The sequence below is a fragment of the Apostichopus japonicus genome, chromosome 2, assembly GCF_037975245.1.
Source record: "Apostichopus japonicus isolate 1M-3 chromosome 2, ASM3797524v1, whole genome shotgun sequence".
In the NCBI taxonomy this organism is placed as follows: Eukaryota; Metazoa; Echinodermata; class Holothuroidea; order Aspidochirotida; family Stichopodidae; genus Apostichopus; species Apostichopus japonicus.
Genome location: NC_092562.1, coordinates 12,828,241 through 12,850,750, shown reverse-complemented (window position 1 = coordinate 12,850,750; position 22,510 = coordinate 12,828,241). Strand labels below are relative to the sequence as shown.

General features: G+C 38.3%; 3 protein-coding genes across 3 annotated transcripts; 1 reads left to right on the top strand and 2 right to left on the bottom strand.

The window, feature by feature from the left end:
* On the bottom strand, positions 1-9,595 carry LOC139975239 (uncharacterized). The gene is made up of 6 exons (XM_071982982.1): positions 8,993-9,595; positions 8,657-8,716; positions 7,655-7,846; positions 3,820-4,071; positions 1,462-1,641; positions 1-290 (listed from the first exon to the last, which is right to left on the bottom strand). Exons 2-6 carry the CDS (start codon positions 8,709-8,711, stop codon positions 1-3), a joined length of 969 nt encoding a protein of 322 aa, XP_071839083.1. The 5' UTR covers positions 8,712-8,716; positions 8,993-9,595.
* A 1,036-nt stretch (positions 9,596-10,631) lies between these two features.
* Positions 10,632-17,278, bottom strand: LOC139975193 (uncharacterized). The gene is made up of 4 exons (XM_071982883.1): positions 17,272-17,278; positions 12,898-13,149; positions 11,895-12,062; positions 10,632-10,999 (listed from the first exon to the last, which is right to left on the bottom strand). The coding sequence occupies exons 1-4, from the start codon at positions 17,276-17,278 to the stop codon at positions 10,632-10,634; spliced, it is 795 nt and encodes a 264-aa protein (XP_071838984.1).
* A 54-nt stretch (positions 17,279-17,332) lies between these two features.
* LOC139978544 (uncharacterized) lies at positions 17,333-21,892 on the top strand. Its single transcript, XM_071988844.1, has 6 exons — positions 17,333-17,407; positions 18,028-18,315; positions 18,953-19,087; positions 19,417-19,658; positions 20,466-20,669; positions 21,055-21,892. Exons 1-6 carry the CDS (start codon positions 17,348-17,350, stop codon positions 21,170-21,172), a joined length of 1,047 nt encoding a protein of 348 aa, XP_071844945.1. The 5' UTR covers positions 17,333-17,347; the 3' UTR covers positions 21,173-21,892.
* The last annotated feature ends 618 nt before the right edge of the window (positions 21,893-22,510 follow it).

Here is a 22,510-nt window from a genome sequence, read left to right as displayed (position 1 = left end):
TCACCGTGGTAGGTCCAAACTGCTTGATGTACCATCGCCATCCCCTTCACCAGTAGGCCTACTGGCAACACCACGTCCTGGAAGATTACATAAATCGCTGGTACAATAACAAACTACACCGTCAAAAGTAAAATCGTTTCCAAAGTAATAATCTTCTTCATCAAGCAAGATGTTTTCGCCAACTGATGCGGATTGGGACCTTGAGAAACAAAACATTTTGTCACTCTTACTATAGCTCTCTAAAAATCCATGAACGCAGGCCCTCTGATATAAGTTGTACCTGGTCCCAGCTGTAAAAGAAAGAAAAAGAGAGATAAAAAAGATTGACACACTAGATCAGTCAAAAACATTTTAACAGTGTATGTATGTTTGGGATATGGGAGGGGTGTTGGAGCAGTGTGGGGGGGGGGGTATGGGGTGGGATAGGAGTTTCCACAAATCTATCTATCACGATTAGATGGAATAGAAATGCTGCAGTTATAACTGAAGTAAAATTAATTACGTTATTTTTATTAACAAACACGGTGTGTGTTTGTTTGGGAGGGGATGTTCGGGGAGGAGTATAATTTACTCAGGCCACCATAAGAAGATGGAATATGACTGCTGTTATTATACCTGATGCAAGAAGGAAAGACCAGCCGGGAAACAGCTATGACAGAAAACTGATTTTGGACCAGTAAAAATCAATATCGATGACTGTGGTGATGATTGTGACAGGGTGGTTGTTGTTGTTGTTATATTGGTGGTCAGGGTAACGGTGGTGATAGTGGTGAGAACAGTGGTGGTTGTGATGATAGTGATGGTGGTGATGATTGTGGTGGTGGTTGTTGTTGTAATAGTGGTGATAAGGGTGACGGTGGTGATAGTGGTGACAACAGTGGTAGTTGTGATGATAGTGATGGTGGTGGTTGTTGTTGCAATAGTGGTGTTACGGATGACGGTGGTGATAGTGGTTAGGGTTAGGGGTGAGAAAAGTGATGGTTGTTGTGATAGTGATGATTGTGATGATTGTGATGGTGGTGGTTGCTGTTGCAATAGTGGTGTTACGGGTGACGGTGGTGATAGTGGTTAGGGCTAGGGGTGAGAACAGTGATGGTTGTGGTGGAAGTGATGATTGTGGTGGTTGTTGTTGCAATAGTGGTGTTACGGGTGACGGTGGTGATAATGGTGAGAACAGTGGTGAGAACGTTGGTGTTTTTAGTGATGGGGTGGTGATGGTGGCAGTGTGGATGTTGGTGGTGGGAGCGACAATGGTGATGGTGATGATTGTGGTTATGGTTAGTGGCTATGGTGATGACGAGGATCATGATTTCGTGCAAGTAAAAATTATATATATACACTGTCGGGATTGAACTGCAGTTAGAAGCCAAGACAGGCAATGCTGATTTGTGCATGTCAATATGTAATCTTGTTACGGTGGTTTTTCATGTTAAGGCTAAATTACGTTTAATGTTTTCTTACATTCGGTGATACTGCCATCGATTGTTACACAGGCGCCATTGCCACTGCATGTTTGGTAGAATACATTCGAAGCGGTTAGGTTACCGGCCTCGCAGTGAGGATTATCAAGTTCTTCTAGAAAGCTGTAAGACTGACCCGGAATGTCTGCATCAACACATAGTGCACACTGTAAGCCAGTCGCTGTGTAAAGAAAAAATGTCAAATACCAGATAGAAGTAAAACACAGCAGACCAAAATTGCAATCACTTAAATAATAGAGGCTGAAACTTAGCACACGCACATACAGATATACATATATGAACATTTTACCCCCGACGATGATGGACGTCAGGAACAAAGGCACCACCACCCCACCTATCTATCTATCTATCTATCTATCTATCTATCTATCTATCTATCTATCTATCTATCTATCTATCTATCTATCTATCTATCTATCTATCTATCTATCTATCTATCTATCTATCTATCTATCTATCTATCTATCTATCTATCTATCTATCTATCTATCTATCTATCTATCTATCTATCTATCTATCTATCTATCTATCTATCTATCTATCTATCTATCTATCTATCTATCTATCTATCTATCTATCTATCTATCTATCTATCTATCTATCTATCTATCTATCTATCTATCTATCTATCTATCTATCTATCTATCTATCTATCTATCTATCTATCTATCTATCTATCTATCTATCTATCTATCTATCTATCTATCTATCTATCTATCTATCTATCTATCTATCTATCTATCTATCTATCTATCTATCTATCTATCTATCTATCTATCTATCTATCTATCTATCTATCTATCTATCTATCTATCTATCTATCTATCTATCTATCTATCTATCTATCTATCTATCTATCTATCTATCTATCTATCTATCTATCTATCTATCTATCTATCTATCTATCTATCTATCTATCTATCTATCTATCTATCTATCTATCTATCTATCTATCTATCTATCTATCTATCTATCTATCTATCTATCTATCTATCTATCTATCTATCTATCTATCTATCTATCTATCTATCTATCTATCTATCTATCTATCTATCTATCTATCTATCTATCTATCTATCTATCTATCTATCTATCTATCTATCTATCTATCTATCTATCTATCTATCTATCTATCTATCTATCTATCTATCTATCTATCTATCTATCTATCTATCTATCTATCTATCTATCTATCTATCTATCTATCTATCTATCTATCTATCTATCTATCTATCTATCTATCTATCTATCTATCTATCTATCTATCTATCTATCTATCTATCTATCTATCTATCTATCTATCTATCTATCTATCTATCTATCTATCTATCTATCTATCTATCTATCTATCTATCTATCTATCTATCTATCTATCTATCTATCTATCTATCTATCTATCTATCTATCTATCTATCTATCTATCTATCTATCTATCTATCTATCTATCTATCTATCTATCTATCTATCTATCTATCTATCTATCTATCTATCTATCTATCTATCTATCTATCTATCTATCTATCTATCTATCTATCTATCTATCTATCTATCTATCTATCTATCTATCTATCTATCTATCTATCTATCTATCTATCTATCTATCTATCTATCTATCTATCTATGATATATATATCAGGCCTCGACAAATACGGTCGCCAGCTCGCCAATGGCGACTAGAATTTGCGACTGGCGAGCAAAAAATGCATTACGCTCGACATTTTGGCCAGTGGCGCATTCGCTCACTGGCTTTATACGATAGGCTTACTATTAACTTGTGAGCCAATCAACAAAGGCCTATTGCCTAATGTTACACATCACAGTAGAATTATCAAGTGCACTGTTACAAGTAGGTCCTAAGGAACAGCTCTGTTCAAAAGCTCGAAACTAATTTGATACTAATCGACTAATCGATGCACGATAGGTGTAACCAAACTGGAAAACTGCAAATGCGTAACGACAACTCGAACGGGGGTAACGCATGAATATCATGTTTTAAACACTTTTGACGAAGCACAATTTAAATAAATCGTTTTTTCTGTAAACAGCTAACAGTAACACTAAACCGCGATATCCTAAGTTAGGCCATACTACCTAGGCTTATATCACACAAACACTTTGCGAGAAAAAATGGCGAGTAAATTTAACGTTTTGGCGAGTAGAATTTTAGACTCGGTCGCCAGTTGACGAGTAGTTTTAAATAAATTGTCGAGGCCCGATATATATATATATATATATATATATATATATATATATATATATATATATATATATATATATATATATATATATATATATATATATATATATACTATATATGTTTGACTGTGGCTTCACCTACCCTCCGGTGCTGGAGTGTGCGAACGCTTCACTAACACTGGACGAATCACTTCGTCATTACAGAAGTCGTCATTACAGGGACAAACAGTTCCATCAAATGACGACATGTAGATGTAGCCATCCAGCTCCAAGTGATGGTCTAAGCTGAGCACGAATCTTTCAGCAGTTGGACCCGTCATACAACGAGTCGAACTGTCTAAGAAAATAGGGTCAGTACACATGCGCCTGACAAAAAGGGTGTCTGTTTTGCCATCTGCAAAAGATACAACAACAAAAATTGGCTTGGTTAGATTTTTTGCTATTGACTTTGAGAAGGCTTTTCATTCAGTATCCCTTTCTTTTATAAGTAAGGTTTTAAGACTTTTCAACTTTGGTTCTGCGATTTTGCGATGGTTTGACTCTTTTTATAACTTACAAAGCGTCGTCCTCTGTGCTCGTTGATGGTTTCTTCTTTGCATTCTTTCCATTTGAAAGGGGTTGTAGACAGGGTCATCCACTGTCTCCATATTTTTTTTTTTTTTGGTCTTCAGATCTTACATACTCTTGTTTATAATGATACGTCCATTAGAGTTATTACTATGGGAGGGCGAGAATATAAAATGACAGAGTACGCAGATGATACGACCTTTTTGGTTTCGATGATAATCGTAACCTATGCGGAGAGTGTGTGTGTGCTTATGTATGTGTGTAAACACGATATCTCAAGTAGGGAAGCTTGGAACAATCTAATATTTGGTGTATATGAGTACCACATTGAGTAGATGAACCCTATTGTTTTTGGTGCCTGTGAAGATCACCAAAGGTCAGTTAGAGGCCAAAAACCAAAATATTAAAACAAGCAATAACTCCCATTGACAGGGTCCGACGTGGTTGATATTTTGGGACTAGTTGTGAATGAGGTAAGGGATCGTTTCCAAACAGAACGGTCATGTGATCCAAGGTCAACAAAGGTCAACCAGGGGTCAAAAACTAGTATTTTTGCAATAACTTGAGAACAAAATGTCCGTCAAGGTTGGGAGTTACACCATTGTAATCCAGTAGTTGACCCGCATCTAGGTGACCTTTGACCCCAGGTCGACCTCCGGTGACCTTTATTAGATTTTTGGTTATTTGAATTTTCGTGGCCATAATCGGATCTCAAAGGTACTTTCCGATCAAAATTGTCAATGGGTTGACCCCTGTGCGACCTTCGTGTGCGAAGTTATCAGAGGTCAATTCTTGTTTTGTTTTTAATAAGTACAGTTAGGATGGTCGTACAGACTTGTCATGTTGCTTTTTGGAATCAGCGTTTCAAACTACATCTGACCGCGAGGTCAAAAGGTCAAAGGTCAAATCTTGAAAAATATGCTGATTTTAGGAGATACGGGGCAAAAAAAAAATGGTCAATATTTTGATATATGGTAGAGCTCTTTGTGCTATATAGAGGAAACCAACTCCCGCTTCAATCGGAAACCCAGTTCTCAAGTTATGAGGGGCCAAAGGTTGGTTTTGATACCTTTCTAGCAATAACATTATGTATGTACATTGTAGCAAAAATTTTTTTAGGACAGAGTGCAAATCATCAAGAGGAACATTTATGATAAAAACTATCAGGTCATCCAAGGTCATTCAAGGTTGCTTATGTGCAAAAATATTGACAAGGCCGGTATATTAAGGCAAGTTGTGAATGAAGTAGGGGCACATTTTCCAAAATAACTGTGATGTGACCCAAGGTCACCAAAGGTCATTTATGGGTCTAAATGTGTTTTTTCTCAATAACGTGTGAAACTACCACTGACAGGGTCCGACATGGTTGATATTTTGGGACTAGTTGTGAATGGGGTAAGGGATTGTTTCCAAACATAACGGTTATATGATCCAAGGTCAACAAAGGTCAATCATGGGTCAAAAACTAGTATTTTTGCAACAACTTGAGAACAAAATGTCCGTCAAGGTTGGGAGTTACGCTATTGTAATCCAATAGTCGACCTGCATTTGGGTTTCATGCCAGTGCCATGATATATAACGATGGAAATCGTGGATACCTCTAGTACTTGGTGTGTGGATTCATAACATTGAGTACAAGACCCCTCTAGTTTTTGATGGAGTTGTGTATAGCCACGTACAGTAGACTGACCTGTGTTATCATGCCATATAGTGTTATTGTAACAGCTAGTTCTGGTTATACTAACAAGCAGAAGTCTAGTGCATTGAAGTCATCGAAACCTCAACGCATTTTGCATTCTGGTTCATTGAGGCAAGCGAGAGGTCGTTCCTTAATTTATTAAGTCAAACTTAATATTTTTAGTACAATATCTGGTCTAAAGATCAACTTAGAAAAATCTTTCCTTTTAGGGATTGGTACTCCTTGTGGATCCACAATACCTTTTCATGGTTTCAGTGATGAAATCAATTGGGTACATAATGAGGATATCAAACTGCTTGGTATAATTTTTAATACAAACTTTTCCAGTATGCTACATAACAATTATGATATTGCAATGGTTAAGTTACAACATTTGACAAACGTGTTGGTCAAGACGTAACCTTACTGTTTTAGAAAAGATTACAATCTTAAAATCGGTAATTCTTCCTTTGTTTAATTATTATTACCTGCTAACTCTTCCCTCACCAGAAGAAAGTTTTATTAGAAAGATTGATTCCTTGTTTTTTTTAAATTTTATTTGGAAAACCAAGCCTGACCGTGAGTAGGAAACAAATTGTTCGTAATTATTCACATGGTGGGCTTAAAATGGTCGATATTTCGACACATTAGCTCTGAAACAACTTGCGTGGCACGTTTATTAAGGAATAGGAATAATAACTTTGCATATGTTTATCTTCAAAGTTGTTATCTTTCAGTTGATGATTTCTTTACAAATGGGGAAGTGTATGTTGAATTAATGCATAAAAAGGTGACTAATCCTTCCTGGAAAGATTTGTTTCAGTCAGCCTTTGTTTCTTTCATAATTTAAGCTATCCTGACTCTTTAAACAATGATAATTTAATTCTTAGCCAGCCAATTTGGAACAATAGCTCTATTTTGGTTGATAAATAAGCCTGTATGCTATCGCCACTGGATTCAGAAAGGAATTATTGATCAATGATTTGATTAATGAGAAAGGTTCTTTCTATAATTTTGACCTCTTTGTTATAGTTTTTTTTGCTGTTGCGTGTAACTTTCTTGAATAATACGGTATAATTGCTGCAATAGGATCCTCCTGGAAAGATTTTCTTTTTTACATACCGATCATAAACTTGATAATCCAGTGAATAGATTTGTTAAAGTCACACTTTGTGACAGTAGCTTGTGCTGTAAGTCTGCCTATGACAAAATGTTGAATTCGACAGACATGAAACATAAATCTTCAAATATACCACGCGTCTGTTTGAGGAGAGGAGGGAGAAGGAGGGAGGGAGGGGAGGGTGCAGATCCCCACAGTGGCGGAACTAGGGGTATTGGTCAAGGGGGGCGAGGATGGTCTGTAGGGGCGCTTTCGACACTATCTAAGCGGAGCGCCACCACAGGTTGGCGCGGAGCGTACACAAATTGCATAAATATAGTAAAGATACTTCCTAGATCGCCGGAAATGACCCTTTCCTGGCCTTGCTAATTTGCAGATAAACGAAGAATAAATAGGTGTCATCGCCAACAAAATGTGACAAATGTCAATAGGTAGATGAAAGCGCAATAAAAAAGTAAATAATCGCGAATAAGTAAAAAGTGGTAAAAAGCTGAAAAGGGCGCCAGCAGTCCATTTGAGTCCGTCAGGGGGGGGGGGGGGATCCGCCCCCTCTGACTGTATGGACGCTCCGCCACTGGATCCCCAAACAACTATAAATATCTGTAAACTCACATCCTTCTATGTCGTAGGTTGCTATGCCGTCTATGGTTATGCAGATTTCAACTGAATTACATATCCCCAAGAATTCGGATTTAAAGACGCCCATCTCACAATCTCTGTCTTCCAGGACATCAACATTAGAGAAATCAGCATTCAGATATTTTTCACTTATGCAATTGAGACACTGTTGGCTGAAACTTTTCCCTGTGCAAGAAAATGAAAGCCAAAAGTAAGAGAAAATAATGAAAAGTTTTACGGATATTACTTTGCCACAGTGATGCTATTCTTACCACGTACTATATCAGAGCAGGCGGAAAGTTGTTGTGATCTTGGTGATGGGGGAGGAGGTGGAGGTTATCTAAAAATCAAAAACTTGCTCGTTATGCAATATACTTTTTTTCCTTGAAGGTTGAGAGGACTATGCTTAAACTTTGACCTCTTCCAGTTCACATTATAAATGGTCAAGGTAACTAAACATGTAAATACCATGATAATATTATCATGGTACTTAGGACATTGCAGTTGACAACGTCTAAGCTCTCGCTAGCGGCATTGAAAAGTGACGAAATGTTTATAAGTATTAATAACTTTTTTTCCCCAACTCACTACGATTTCATTTTATATATATATATACATATACATATATATATATATATATATATATATATATATATATATATATATATATATATATATATATATATATATATATATATATATATATATATATATATATATATATATATATATATATATATATATATATATATATATATATATATATACATATACATAATTCGAAACCGGCAAGGAAGGCCGTAATTCCACTGTAGGCGTTTCTCACCGGTATCGTACATTGCTAGATCCAGTGGTTTGGTGACAAATGTTGCCTTACTTTACTGAGAGAGCAAACATGATGATGAAAATTCTCAGACTGAAAGATGGAGAGAGGGAGGGGTGGGGGGGGGGGGTCTATTGCTAATTATTAATACTTAAAGAGTATAGGAAACTCACCGGTCAATGAAAGAATGGTCAATGTAAACACCACTATCGACACTTGGAGATGCATTTTGACTGTGAAATAAAACGAAAGAAGAACACAAATAACTCGATAATATTTTCTTGCACGTATCAACAGCATATATATATTCCAACAATAGGTGATTCGTTTTGACTTCATTCGAAATTTGCGGCTTTTTTAACAATTTGTGAGCGAGAAATTTCAGAATCGGCCACATTGCTTGAAGAACAAATGTATTGGGACTTCTTTCGACCACTGACTTGTACACCTGTTTTGCCATTGTTTTACGAATTCTTCTTTAAACAGTTACAACATATTCTCACACTTACCTTCGGTTTAATGTTCAATTTTCATCCGATAACAGTTCTCCTTCAGAAAGAAAGCCTTCACACGTCAAGAAATGAAGAAAAGAAATGAAGAAAAAAGAAAGTTGTGCGTTCAAAGTTATGGTTGTGTAAATACGGTTGTTTTGTTGTTGTTTTTGGGTCTTCGTTCCATGTAGAGACCTGTAAACTTACCCAGTGTATATTTTGAAGTGTAGCCTATATACGTGGCGGTAATTCTAGTTCACAGTTTAATGCTTGATTGCGCTACCACTATATACCTTACAGTCTTTCATACTTTGTTCGTTTGAGGGTGGTTAATACAAGCTTGCTGGAAAAACAACAACAATATGTCGGTTTTAATATTTTCGTTTCCCTCTTGGGTACCCCACGTCGGTATTGTCTAACCAAGAAACACACCTTTGCGGCGTGAGAGAGGCTGTCAGGGGTGGGTGGGGTGGTTGACGTTCTGTTAGAATGTTATTTGTCGTAGTTTAAACTTCATTTGAATAGTACATTGAACATGGTTGTTACATTGTAAAAGGACATGTTTTTACATAGCAAGTGTACATGATGGTACAAAGCCTCGGCGAGGTACAGTGGTTTGAGTAACTGGGGAGGGGGATGGGGGGGGGGGTGGGATGCTCCATTGTCGGTAGATGGAAAACGTCCAATTGGGATTTATTTTTTGTACATTCAGTCGGGGAAGAATAAACCACTCAATCGGGGCCGAGACGCCCTTGGAAAAACATACAATAAATGAAACCACTGATAATCTAGACGTCTATACTGGTGCAAACAAAACACGGGTATGTTGAGATGTTGGTACACAATGTTGTTTGTTGACAAATGGAATGAGCAAAACAAACGGAAACACGGTACATTACAAAAACAAATGTAAGCGAAAAATAGTAAATGCGAATTTAAAAAGCAATTTATCATTTTTTCCTGTAACCAAACACGGTCCCCACACCAAATATTTGAACTAACTAATTCAGTTAATATAGCTGCAAAAGTTGCGTTGTCATTAACAATGAAATACTATGATTCGAAAGTCGATCACATTTGAAAATTTAAAAAAGTGATATAAAAAAAAGGCCACTGAACGAAATGGCAATTAATGTAAGGTAATTGAAAACTATCGATTATAGGTATGCCATTATTGGTATAGGCCAATATTAGGTATAAATCGGTGAAATATCGGTTCGCCCGAAATATAAAAAATGCATAAACTGCAGATATTTGCTGACCCACCCGTCTCGAGCAAGCAATGCTTGGACAGGTATTTTGTTCAAGTATGGTTTATCGGATCCGTGTATCGGCTGATATCCGCGGATATCGTTAAAAGCCGATTGTAAGCAGCCCAAATTGGAGCAAAATCACTCAATATTTCTGATAACACATGGCTGTAAATAGGTATCCAACCACAAGCGCCCCTTCCTCTCCCACTCCCTGAAAAATCTGCGTGTGTTATAGTCTCATAGATAGTAATAACTTCTGTTTCCCCCCTCACAAATTTGCGGTTACCCCTTGTCGAGAAAGTGTATCATGGGCCCCTTCAATTTTACCACTGGACTACTCCTACCATAGGTCTGTGCTGGGTGTGTCTGTGTTAAATATAAAATGTAAGCGTTCTGCGCTTACGTTAACGGAAAATGCCAATTTTCTTTACCACAGAAGCAACTGCACAGCATATCACTAAGACCACCACTACTACCACTATGCCCACAATTGCTACAGGTGGTAGGTCCAAACTGCTTGATGTACCATCTCCATCCCCCTCACCAGTAGGCCTACTGGCAACACCACGTCCTGGAAGATTACATAAATCGCAAACTACACCGTCAAAAGTAAAATCGTTTCCAAAGTAATAATCTTCTTCATCAAGCAAGATGTTTTCGCCAACTGATGCGGATTGGGACCTTGAGAAACAAAACATTTTGTCACTCTTACTGTAACTCTCTAAAAATCCATGAACGCAGAGCCTCTGATATACGTTGTACCTGATTCCAACTGTAAAAGAAAGAAAAAGAGAGATAGAAAAGATTGACACACTAGATCAGTCAAATACATTTTAACAGTGAGAAACCATAACAACTTCATGATAAGAAGTCAAAATAAAATTACGGGTAAACAAATAAAGTGAGAACGACATTATTGAGATTAACAAGCACGATGTATGTGTGTGATGGTGGTGGTTGTTGTTGTTGTAATAGTGGTGATAAGGGTGACGGTGGTGAAAGTGGTTAGGGTAAGGGGTGAGAACAGTGATTGTGGTGGTGATATTGATGGTGGTGATGATTGTGATGGTGCTGGTTGTTGTTGTAATAGTGGTGGTAAGGGTGACGGTGGTGATAATGGTGAGAACAGTGGTGAGAACGTTGGTGTTTGTAGTGATGAAGTGGTGATGGTGGCGGTGTGGATGTTGGTGGTGGGAGTGACAATGGTGATGGTGATTGTAATGTTACTGACTTGGGTGGACATATCAAAGAAGAACATAACCAGTCTCTGACTTCAACGTATATATATTTACAATAAATAACATAAATATAACGAGCACGGATACACAACTTAGAGACAGAAAGTAGGAAAGTGAAGTGGAGGCACACGCCTCGTGTACTGCTTATATATCACTGGTTGGACGCTTCTGATTGGTCTACTCGAATAACATGTACACGTAACGTTTTTACATAAAGTTATGTAACATCATATCACAGTGATGATTGTGGTTATGGTTAGTGGCTACGGCGATGACGATGATTCCGTGCAAGTTAAAATTATATACACTGTCGGGATTGAACTGCGGTTAGAAGCCAAGACAGGCCATGCTGATTTGTGCATATCAATATTTAATCTTGTTACGGTGGTTTTTCATGTTTAGGCTAAATTATCTTTAATGTATTCTTACATTGGGTGATACTGCCATCGATTGTTACACAGGCGCCATCGCCACTGCATGTACGGTAGAATACATTCGAAGCGGTCAGATTACCGGCCTCGCAGTGAGGATTATCATAATCATAATCAGTATCCGGAAAATCTGCATCAACACATATTCCACACTGTAAGCCAGTTGCTGTGTAAAAAAAATTGAAGAAAATGTCAAATACCAGATGGAAGCAAAACACAGCAAAGCAAAAGTGCAATCACTTAAATAATAGAGGCTGAAACTTAGCACTCAGGTATTTTGGTATGACTTTTTTTTAACAACACCTGGGAATAAATAAAATTGATTTATAATATCACAGGTATGTGTATGTGTTCTTGTCTTTTTTTTTATTAATAATCACAGCCCCTTGAGTTCAATGCCATCCAGTTGGGTCAATTTTTTTTCTTTACTTTAGTGTCATTTCCCGATCTCAGAGCACTCGTATTGTCAGTACGAGCAGTATGAATATCATGTTTCTATCAGATAAAGGTTAGGAACTGTTTGTACTGACAAATACCAGTGCTTTGAAGTATGATATTGGAGTACAGTTTAGAGAGGTATTAGCATAAGGAAGTTGTCCCAACTGGCTGCCAATGCTTCTAAGCCGGAAACAGTTAAACCAACATTATTCTTGACACGGTATACTGTAACGTTTCTTTCATCTCATAAGGTAATATACAGGATGACTGTGAAAAGTGTAAAACCTTTTTTTTCTAAGAAAACCAATTGAATGAGATAAAAAAAAAATTATTATATATTACTATGTGTTAAATTCCAATAAATTTTCTTAAACTTACTCCTTATTTGTCAATTATGAGTCATATCTTATTTCTCTGGTTTTCTCTAATAATATTTTCTTTTGGAGTAAACGTGGATTTTCGTTATATTATATTATATTATATATATATATATATATATATATATATGTGTGTGTGTGTGGTTGTGTGTGTGTGTGTTTGTGTTTGACTGTGGCTTCACCTACCCTCCGGTGCTGGAGTGTGCGATCGCTTCACTAACACTGGATTAATCACATCGTCATTACAGAAGTCGTCATTACAGGGACAAACAGTTCCAGCAAAAGACGACATGTAGATGTAGCCATCCAGCTCCAAGATATGGTCTAAGCTGAGCACGAATCTTTCAGCAGTTCGACCGGTCATACAACGAGTCGAACTGTCTAAGAAAATAGGGTCAGTACACATGCGCCTGACAAAAAGGGTGTCTGTTTTGCCATCTGCAAAAGATACAACAACAAAAATTGGCTTGGTTAGATTTTTTTGCTATTGACTTTGAGAAGGCTTATCATTCAGTATCCCTTTCTTTTATAAGTAAGGTTTTAAGACTTTTCAACTTTGGTTCTGCGATTTTACGATGGTTTGACTCTTTTTATAACTTACAAAGCGTCGTCCTCTGTGCTAGTTGATGGTTTCTTCTATGATCATTCCATTTGAAAGGGGTTGTAGACAGGGTCATCCACTGTCTCCATATTTTTTTGGTGTTCAGATCTTACATACTCTACTTTATAATGATACGACCATTAGAGTTATTACTATGGGAGGGCGAGAATATAAAATGACAGAGTACGCAGATGATACGACCATTTTGGTTTCGATGATAATCGTAACCTATGCGGAGAGTGTGTGTGTGCTTGTGTATGTGTGTAAACACGATATCTCAAGTAGGGAAGCTTGGACCAATCTAATATCTGGTGTATATGAGTACCACATTGAGTAGATGAACCCTATTGTTTTAGGTGCCTGTGAAGATCACCAAAGGTCAGTTAGAGGCCAAAAACCAAAATATTAAAACAAGCAATAACTCCCATTGACAGGGTCCGACGTGGTTGATATTTTGGGACAAGTTGTGAATGAGGTAAGGGATCGTTTCCAAACGTAACGGTCATGTGATCCAAGGTCAACAAAGGTCAACCAGGGGTCAAAAACTAGTATTTTTGCAATAACTTGAGAACAAAATGTCCGTCAAGGTTGGGAGTTACACCATTGTAATCCAGTAGTTGACCTGCATCTAGGTGACCTTTGACCCCAGGTTGACCTCCGGTGACCTTTATTAATTTTTTTGGTTATTTGAATTTTCGTGGCCATAATCGGATCTCAAAGGTACTTTCCGATCAAAATTGTCAATGGGTTGACCCCTGTGCGACCTTCGTGTGCGAAGTTATCAGAGGTCAATTTTTTTTTGGCTTTTAATAAGTACAGTTAGGATGGTCGTACAGACTTGTCATGTTGCTTTTTGGAATCAGCGTTTCAAACTACATCTGACCGCGAGGTCAAAAGGTCAAAGGTCAAATCTTGAAAAATATGCTGATTTAAGGAGATACGAGGCAAAAAAAAAATTGTCAATATTTTGATATATGGTAGAGCTCTTTGTGCTATATAGAGGAAACCAACTCCCGCTTCAATCGGAAACCCAGTTCTCAAGTTATGAGGGGCCAAAGGTTGGATTTGATACCTTTCTAGCAATAACATTATGTATGTACATTGTAGCAAAAAACTTTTTAGGACAGAGTGCAAGTCATCAAGAGGAACATTTATGATAAAAACTATCAGGTCATCCAAGGTCATTCAAGGTTGCCTATGTGCAAAAAAAAAATTGACAAGGCCGGTATATTAAGGCAAGTTGTGAATGAAGTAGGGGCACATTTTCCAAATAACTGTGATGTGATCCAAGGTCACCAAAGGTCATTTATGGGTCAAAATGTGTTTTTTCTCAATAACGTGTGAAACTACCACTGACAGGGTCCGACATGGTTGATATTTTGGGACTAGTTGTGAATGGGGTAAGGGATTGTTTCCAAACATAACGGTTATATGATCCAAGGTCAACAAAGGTCAATCAGGGGTCAAAAACTAGTATTTTTGCAACAACTTGAGAACAAAATGTCCGTCAAGGTTGGGAGTTACGCTATTGTAATCCAATAGTCGACCTGCATTTGAGTTTCATGCCAGTGCCATGATATATAACGATGGAAATCGTGGATACCTCTAGTACTTGGTGTGTGGATTCATAACATTGAGTACAAGACCCCTCTAGTTTTTGGTGGAGGTGTGTATAGCAACGTACAGTAGACTGACCTGTGTTATCATGCCATATAGTGTTATTGTAACAGCTAGTTCTGGTTATACTAACAAGCAGAAGTCTAGTGCATTGAAGTCATCGAAACCTCAACGCATTTTGCATTCTGGTTCATTGAGGCAAGCGAGAGGTCGTTCCTTAATTTATTAAGTCAAACTTAATATTTTTAGTACAATATCTGGTCTAAAGATCAACTTAGAAAAATCTTTCCTTTTAGGGATTGGTACTCCTTGTGGATCCACAATACCTTTTCATGGTTTCAGTGATGAAATCAATTGGGTACATAATGAGGATATCAAACTGCTTGGTATAATTTTTAATACAACTTTTCCAGTGGCGTAGGAAGGTATTTTTGAGTGGGGGGGGGGCTGAACATTGATGGCCGACCTGGGGGAGGGGTCTAAGGGGAGGGAATGCTGATTTCTCTAATCTTGATGTCCTGGAAGACATAGATTGTGAGATGGGCGTCTTTAAATCCGAATTCTTGGAGTATTGTAATTCATTTGAAATCTGCATAACAATAGACGGCATAGCAACCTACGACATAGGATGTGAGTTTACAGATATTTATAGTTGTTTGGGGATCGGCACCCTCCCCTCCCTCCCTTCTTCTCCCTCCTCTCCTCAAACAGACGCGTGGTATGTTTGAAGATTTATGTTTCATGTCTGTCGAATTCAACATTTTGTCATAGACAGACTTACAGCACAAGCTACTGTCACAAAGTTTGACTTTAACAAATCTATTCACTGGATTATCAAGTTTATGATCGGTGTGTAAAAAAGAAAATCTTTCCACGAGAATCTTATTGCAGCAATTATACCGTATTATTCAAGAAAGTTACACGCAACAGCAAAAAAACGATAACAAAGAGGTCAAAATTATAGAAAGAACCTTTCTCATTAATCAAATCATTGATCAATAATTCCTTTCTGAATCCAGTGGCGATAGTATACATGCAGGTTTATTTATCAACCAAAATAGAGCTATTGTTCCAAATTGGCTGGCTAAGAATTAAATTATCATTGTTTAAAGAGTCAGGATAGCTTAAATTATGAAAGAAACAAAAGGCTGACTGAAACACATCTTTCCAGGAAGGATTAGTCACCTTTTTATGTATTAATTCAACGTACATTTCCCCATTTGTAAAGAAATCATCAACTGAAAGATGACAACTTTGAAGATAAACATATGCAAAGTTATTATTCCTATTCCTTAATAAACGTGCCACGCAAGTTGTTTCAGACCTAATGTGTCGAAATATCGACCATTTTAAGCCCACCATGTGAATAATTACGAACGATTTGTTTCCTACTCACGGTCAGGCTTGTTTTTCCAAATAAAATTAAAAAAGCAGAGAATCAATCTTTCTAATAAAACTTTCTTCTGGTATGGTAAGAGTTAGCAGGTAATAATTAAACAAAGGAAGAATTACCGATTTTAAGATTGTAATCTTCTCTAAAACAGTAAGGTTACGTCTTGACCAACACGTTTGTCAAATGTTGTAACTTAACCATTGCAATATCATAATTGTTATGTAGCATACTAGAAAAGTTCAAGGGCGTAGGAATCGGGGGGGGGGGGCTGGGGGGTCGCCAGCTCCCCCAGTGAAAAATATGGGGGGCGGAAGTATCATTCCGCCCCCCCCCCCGCTTCGCAAGTCAGAAAACCCCTTTTTCATTTCCAAATGAGAAAAAAATCTCATTTGGAGCACCAAATTGCATCTAAGGCCAGGTGAAAATGCAAAAAAAAATTAAAAATGGAGTGGGTGTTGAAGTGTGCTATATTGCACCAAATTGCATCTGGGGCAATCTGTGTCATAACATAAGAACCAACGCTAGTCTTTCCTACTATTAAAAGTACACTCAATTCACCTAATAGGTGCAATTATGTTTCACCATGAGGAGCATGCTATAAGTTCATGTTCTTCGGGCCCTCCCTTAAAAATACATCAGGTTCTTGGCCACTACGTTGCGTTAGATAGTGTAAAACCGCCTACACCCCCATTTCATTTCTTTTCAGTGTTTTTGTGTTACGACTCTTTGTTAGATCCCTCCGTTCGTGTTAAGACGTGTCATGATAGCATAAAATGGGCATACCCTCCATCTTTGTGTTACCTCTCTTTGTTAAATCACTCCGTTGGTGTTTGGAAGTATCATGATAGCATAACATGGTCATACCGTCCATCATGGTGAACATAACGTCTCTTTTTTAGATCCCTCCAGTCATGTTTGGAGGTGTCATGATTGCATAATATGGTCATACCGTCCATCTTGGTGAACGCTACGTCACTTTGTTATATGTCTCTAATCTTTCATTACAGGAGGATGGTACTTTGGACATGTTAGAGCAGTGTGATCTGGAAGCAGAGGAAGCTGGCAAGTTATCCAGAGGTCCAAAGGTAAGTCTTCTCTGCATTTGAAGTCCATTTCTTCTTTAAGTTCCAAAAAGATAAATGTTAGCCACGGATTTCATGTCACTGGTAACGTTCAAAGGAGAAGCAAACCCTATCGTAGAATTCATATGATAGAAATCTTTGACATGGACAACCCCCTCAAAATATCTAAAAAAACTCTAAGCTTAGTTTGGGGCAAACATCCTGCTCTGTGGACTACCACATTTTAGATAGTCTTAGTTTAAAAGTAAGTTCATAGAAAGTTCATAGAACCAGACATTTTAGATAGTCTTAGTTTAATAGTAAGTTCATATAAAGTTAATAGAACCAGGAACTGTTTTGTATGGCAGATAATACAAAGGCTATGGTCTTTGTTCTTTTGTGGTTCGATCAACAACTGTTTGAACTTTTCTGTATTCACAATGATACTATTTGTTGCAAGTTATTTCCTCAAGCAGTGACTGTTTGAGCTTTTCTAAATTCACAATGATAGTATTTGATATTTCCTCAAGCAAAGACTGTTTGAACCATTTTGAATTGACCATGATCTCATTTTTGTGTGGATATCCAGCATATTTAAATACTTGATTTTGCAAGCTAAGATTCTCCCTCAATTTCTCAAACAGCCTCTGTCGTCCATGCCGACCATCGCAAGCGACAGACCAGAGGATGATTTTGCGGCCGTACGGAGAGGTTCATCAGATGGAGAAGACGACGATGATTCTGCCGGCCAAGGCAGACCGTCTCACACGGCTTCGTCAGCGGTCCGACCCAACCGGTCTGCTCAAAGGCCCCGGTCGGCCCGTCCCACCTCATCGAGGGGGAGGGTTCCGACCGGACAGAAGTCGAGATCCCTGACCAGGCCGACATCATCGTCAAGAGGGATGCACAGGTCTTCATCCCGTCAATCTTTGGTGAGATTCCAAAACTTATTTCCTCCTCTGACCTGTTGCCGTTTCAGTCTGCCTCTGAGGAAGTTCCTGCTAGGGTCGAAAGTTTGGGCGCTCTAACTCCTACGGATCGAAACTTTCTTCTGGGAGGTTTCTCGAGATCTGGTAGAGGAGATGGGAGAACAAGGGAGTGATACAAACAGTGATTGTTATCTATGTTGATCTCATTATTGTCATATTGTTTTAATATGCATGAAACAGAAGAAGGCCCCACCGCGATTATCCACATCCCTTGCTCGCAAATATCCGTTGTCCGGAAATATTCTCGTCTTTGAAGGAGGAAACGTATGAAGGAAAGTTTGTTCATGGAAATGCATTCAATTCCAGATGTACCCTTTTCAATGATTAAAGCCTTTAATACTGTAATAAAGTGTTTATGCTTAAAATAGTTGCTACAGATATGATATTTTGCCAAAAATGTTCTAACAATTATGTATTTGCCAAATAAAAAAAAAACACACACAAAGCGAAAAAAAAGAAGAAAACTGTGTTGTGACAGGATTTGAGTTATTCCAATGAAATGCCTTGAAATATCCCTAGAAGTGTGATCTAGTCTCAGCATATGTGACATTAATATGTAAAATGCAATTTATCTAAACAGACGGAGAACATTCTGTCGAATGAATCCAGATCGCGAGTCGAAGAGACCATGGGCAAGACTCTGGATGCGCTCAACGAAATGAAAATCAAGTTTCCCGGGAAGACGGATGGGGAAGCCAAAGATATATTAGACCATGTAAGCCCGTCGTCTGTTTCAAATAAATCTTTCACTTTGCCGGGGGATTGCCACTCGGAATTTAACAAAGCGATACCTTTCTAGTTCTCTTACAAGAGACCAAGGGACTATTTTCATGTTGCCTTTTCTCCAGATATTTTGGATTAATTTGTGTTATTTTATATTGACAGTGCAGAAGCATTTGAACCACTTTTTTTCTTTATGGGGGGGGGGGGGGTATTTTATCGCTGAACGAGATTATCGATACATGAATTGACCGTGTATATATATTTTTATATATAACGATTGAATTCTGTTGAAAAACTGTTCATTTGATATCCTGACACTAGATAATGGAACACTGGAAGTATCACAAGCCGCGGATAGCCTCCTACTGGCTGGTCAAACTAGACTCCATCAAAAGGAGAAAAGTCATCGATATCGTCAGGACCAACGTGAAGGCAGTCCTGCAACGGACCTGGAAGTCTAGCGACATGGAGAGTCTGCGGATCTACAGAATAGTCAGCAAGGTCTTCAATAGGCTGTTGTGGAGTCACGGCCAGGGTCTGTGGAACTGCTTCTCGTCGGCAGGGTGAGTATCCTAGGGTCAGGAAAGTTTGGCAAAATTTTTTTGACCAACTGGAAAAACATTTTTTGGTGACTCGAGTAGCGGAGAGAATTTCGAATGACAGCCGCTTGCTTTGAAATAATACCTTCACTTTCTTGCTTTGAAATTCCTGGAAGAGGTGAATGGAGCACAACTGACAATATTCTTAATTCATAATTCTGAATTCTGAATTTCATTTTGACTCAGGATTAACGGCAACGCTCAGTTTGTGGTCATCGGCAAAGTCATTGCGAGGTCATCGCCTCTTCGATTAAAGTCGAGCAAGTCAATGTGTCGAACAAGCAGTTCATTCAATTAATATTTAAGAGGATAAAGAAAGTCAAATTGCAACCTTCCTATGTGAAGAAAATTATTAAAACCGATCTATCAACAGTTGAATTTGTCTAGGGTAGCTAGCAAGACTTTCATCGGTACTTGTTCATAGGTTTACGTAGCTTTAATTTACCAGTGGAAATCAGGATGGATTTAGTGACTGGACCAGTGTCAACCTGTGTGTATCACCTTGGGTGAAACATAACGACAAGGTTACAAAATACCTCGTAAGTAGCATTCATACAGAACATTACTACGCCTAATGCTTGTCTTGAATGGAACACATTTAATAAGTGGATCTGTAATGCTGTAAATATAGAGGTGCAACTCTGTGCCGGTGTGGTACATATTTTAGCGTTATAGGATACACAAGTAACGAAATTGTGAAAACCTGTCTAAAATTGTTTATTTCTTTTTTTATTTCTTTTTTCTCCACATTAATCCTCTTCTCGTCTCCAGTGATTCGTGGGAAACCATGTTTAGCAAGAGCTCTGAGAGTGTTACACCGGTTGAGATGAGCTGTTGCCGACGTGTGGTCCAGCTGTGCAGAGACTGTCTCCTCATCGTGTACCAGTTTGCGGCAGAGTCAAGGAGTAACCCACCCATTCCGAGGTCTTCATCGACATCCGTTGGTCTTGAGAGGACCATGACCCCTCATTCCAGGTACCACCTTAACTCAATCTTCTTTAGCAAGTTCCCTTAAAAATGCTCTTTTCTTTTTATAGTGGACTTTAACTCTCCACACCCTTATCCTTCTCCACACCCCCACCCTTCTCCACATCCCCAATCTTCTCCTTTCCCAGCCCCCCATCCTTCTCCTCCCCCCACCCTCTACCATCCTTTTCCTCTCCCCTGCCTGTAACTTCCTCAAATTCAGATGCAATATTTTCATCATGAACTGTAGGGGATTCAGTCCATGTTTAACAGTTTAAAAATTAGTTGCTGAAAATCAGCAAAAGTGAAGCACTGATATATATAGTCAGTGGAATAGACATGGTCATAGACAAGTTCATAGTCCTGTTAATTTGTCTCTTGTTGTTCTTCACAGAGGACCACCTGTAAGGCCAATGAATGCAGCCAACCCATGGGGTAAAAGTAATAATTCTACAGATGGTGTGGTTCCCCTTAGCCAGAAGATGTCCAGGCTTTATTTCGGAGGGAGCTGAACAGGAACTGGAAGCAAATGGCCCCCAAAGACAAAACCATCAGCATTATGCGTGCAGTATGTCTCTCTATCTCGATACTCTCTGACTTCCCTTGAAGTTTGAGAGTTTCATCCGTGTGTGCCAAAAATCTGTGTCAACCATGCCAATAAACATATGGAAGTCGATCACCAACCACTTAAATTGCTTTAGATGTCTTTCCGTCATAAATAGTGTCAGCTATTGTGCGTATAACACATTCTCTTTGTTAGGCTACAGTATAGGCATTAAATGTTTTAAATACCATTGTTCTATCCGTGTAGTTCAGGGAAACTCCTGCAAGCGTTAATGCTTATTATATAGTGTATTATCAAATGGCCTTGATATGAATATATGCAATATATTGTTTACTGTTCTGTGTATATTAGCTGGATGAATGTCTTTGCCTTATAAATATTAAATGTTTTTATTAGTTGATATACCGAAGAACAACAAGCTTGCAGTAGCCAATATGAGAGGGTTTTTTTTTTGCATTAAGAGTATGTAGTCTGTTATAGATGTCCAATTACTATTATACAGAGATGTGCTCACGTCATGCGGCGGCCGGCAGCAGTTGTGAATCCCACCCGGGACAAACAGTATTTTAAACATTTCTGCCCGGCACTTTTTACGATGATTAATTTAACAAAGTTTATCATTACCCAAATATGGGTGAATACTTGGCACATAAGTTAGCGCCAGAATAGGAAAACAATAGCACCTATGGGCAACCCCACAGTCCCACCCCTGAGACCCTCCCTCAGGACTTGGAACACACTATCAGCAGAAATTCGACCAGCACCCAGATATTTCCCGAGCACATCCCTGATTATATATATATATATATATCATAAAAATGGAAAGGCTTCCATTCCCCCCCCCCAATTGAATTTATGGCCTAAAAATGTATACAAACCCTGGTGCCCCCGGGGTCAATTCTATTACCGGGAGAAATATGAGATGTGGTAAAATGTATTCTCATTTTATAATATAGACTTATTCCTAAATGGAGACTTCAAAAGATGAGGGCCACGATGATTTGACCTTCTACTAGCTAGTCCAGTATGAGTATGGAAAGGTCAATTGTCGGTGAAAGTAACAGCGCCGTCAACCACTCTGATCCTAAATTGAGGTCGCGTGACCTTGTGTCATGTCAAAAGTAAAATGGTTTTCCCAAGTAAGGTGAGGGGATACTCAGAGATGTACCCAAGCCATGATATTTTGTCCTTCTTGATATCATGAAGTAGTGGTAACACCCATTCAAGTGGGTCATAACGATACAAATGGAGTTGATGTAAACTTGTAACTTAAAAAAACTAAGAG

Coding starts and splice junctions, on each gene's coding strand:
- LOC139975239 (XM_071982982.1), bottom strand. CDS start 8,711: ATGCATCTCCAAGTGTCGATAGTGGTGTTTACATTGACCATTCTTTCA. Junction 4,072..7,654: donor AACCTACGACATAGAAGGAT/GTGAGTTTACAG, acceptor TATCTTTTGCAG/ATGGCAAAACAGACACCCTT. Junction 1,642..3,819: donor GCACACTCCAGCACCGGAGG/GTAGGTGAAGCC, acceptor TTCTTTACACAG/CGACTGGCTTACAGTGTGCA.
- LOC139975193 (XM_071982883.1), bottom strand. Junction 12,063..12,897: donor GCACACTCCAGCACCGGAGG/GTAGGTGAAGCC, acceptor TTTTTTACACAG/CAACTGGCTTACAGTGTGGA. Junction 11,000..11,894: donor CGATGGCAGTATCACCCAAT/GTAAGAATACAT, acceptor TTTCTTTTACAG/TTGGAATCAGGTACAACGTA.
- LOC139978544 (XM_071988844.1), top strand. CDS start 17,348: ATGTTAGAGCAGTGTGATCTGGAAGCAGAGGAAGCTGGCAAGTTATCC. Junction 18,316..18,952: donor CTTCATCCCGTCAATCTTTG/GTGAGATTCCAA, acceptor TTATCTAAACAG/ACGGAGAACATTCTGTCGAA. Junction 19,088..19,416: donor CCAAAGATATATTAGACCAT/GTAAGCCCGTCG, acceptor TCCTGACACTAG/ATAATGGAACACTGGAAGTA.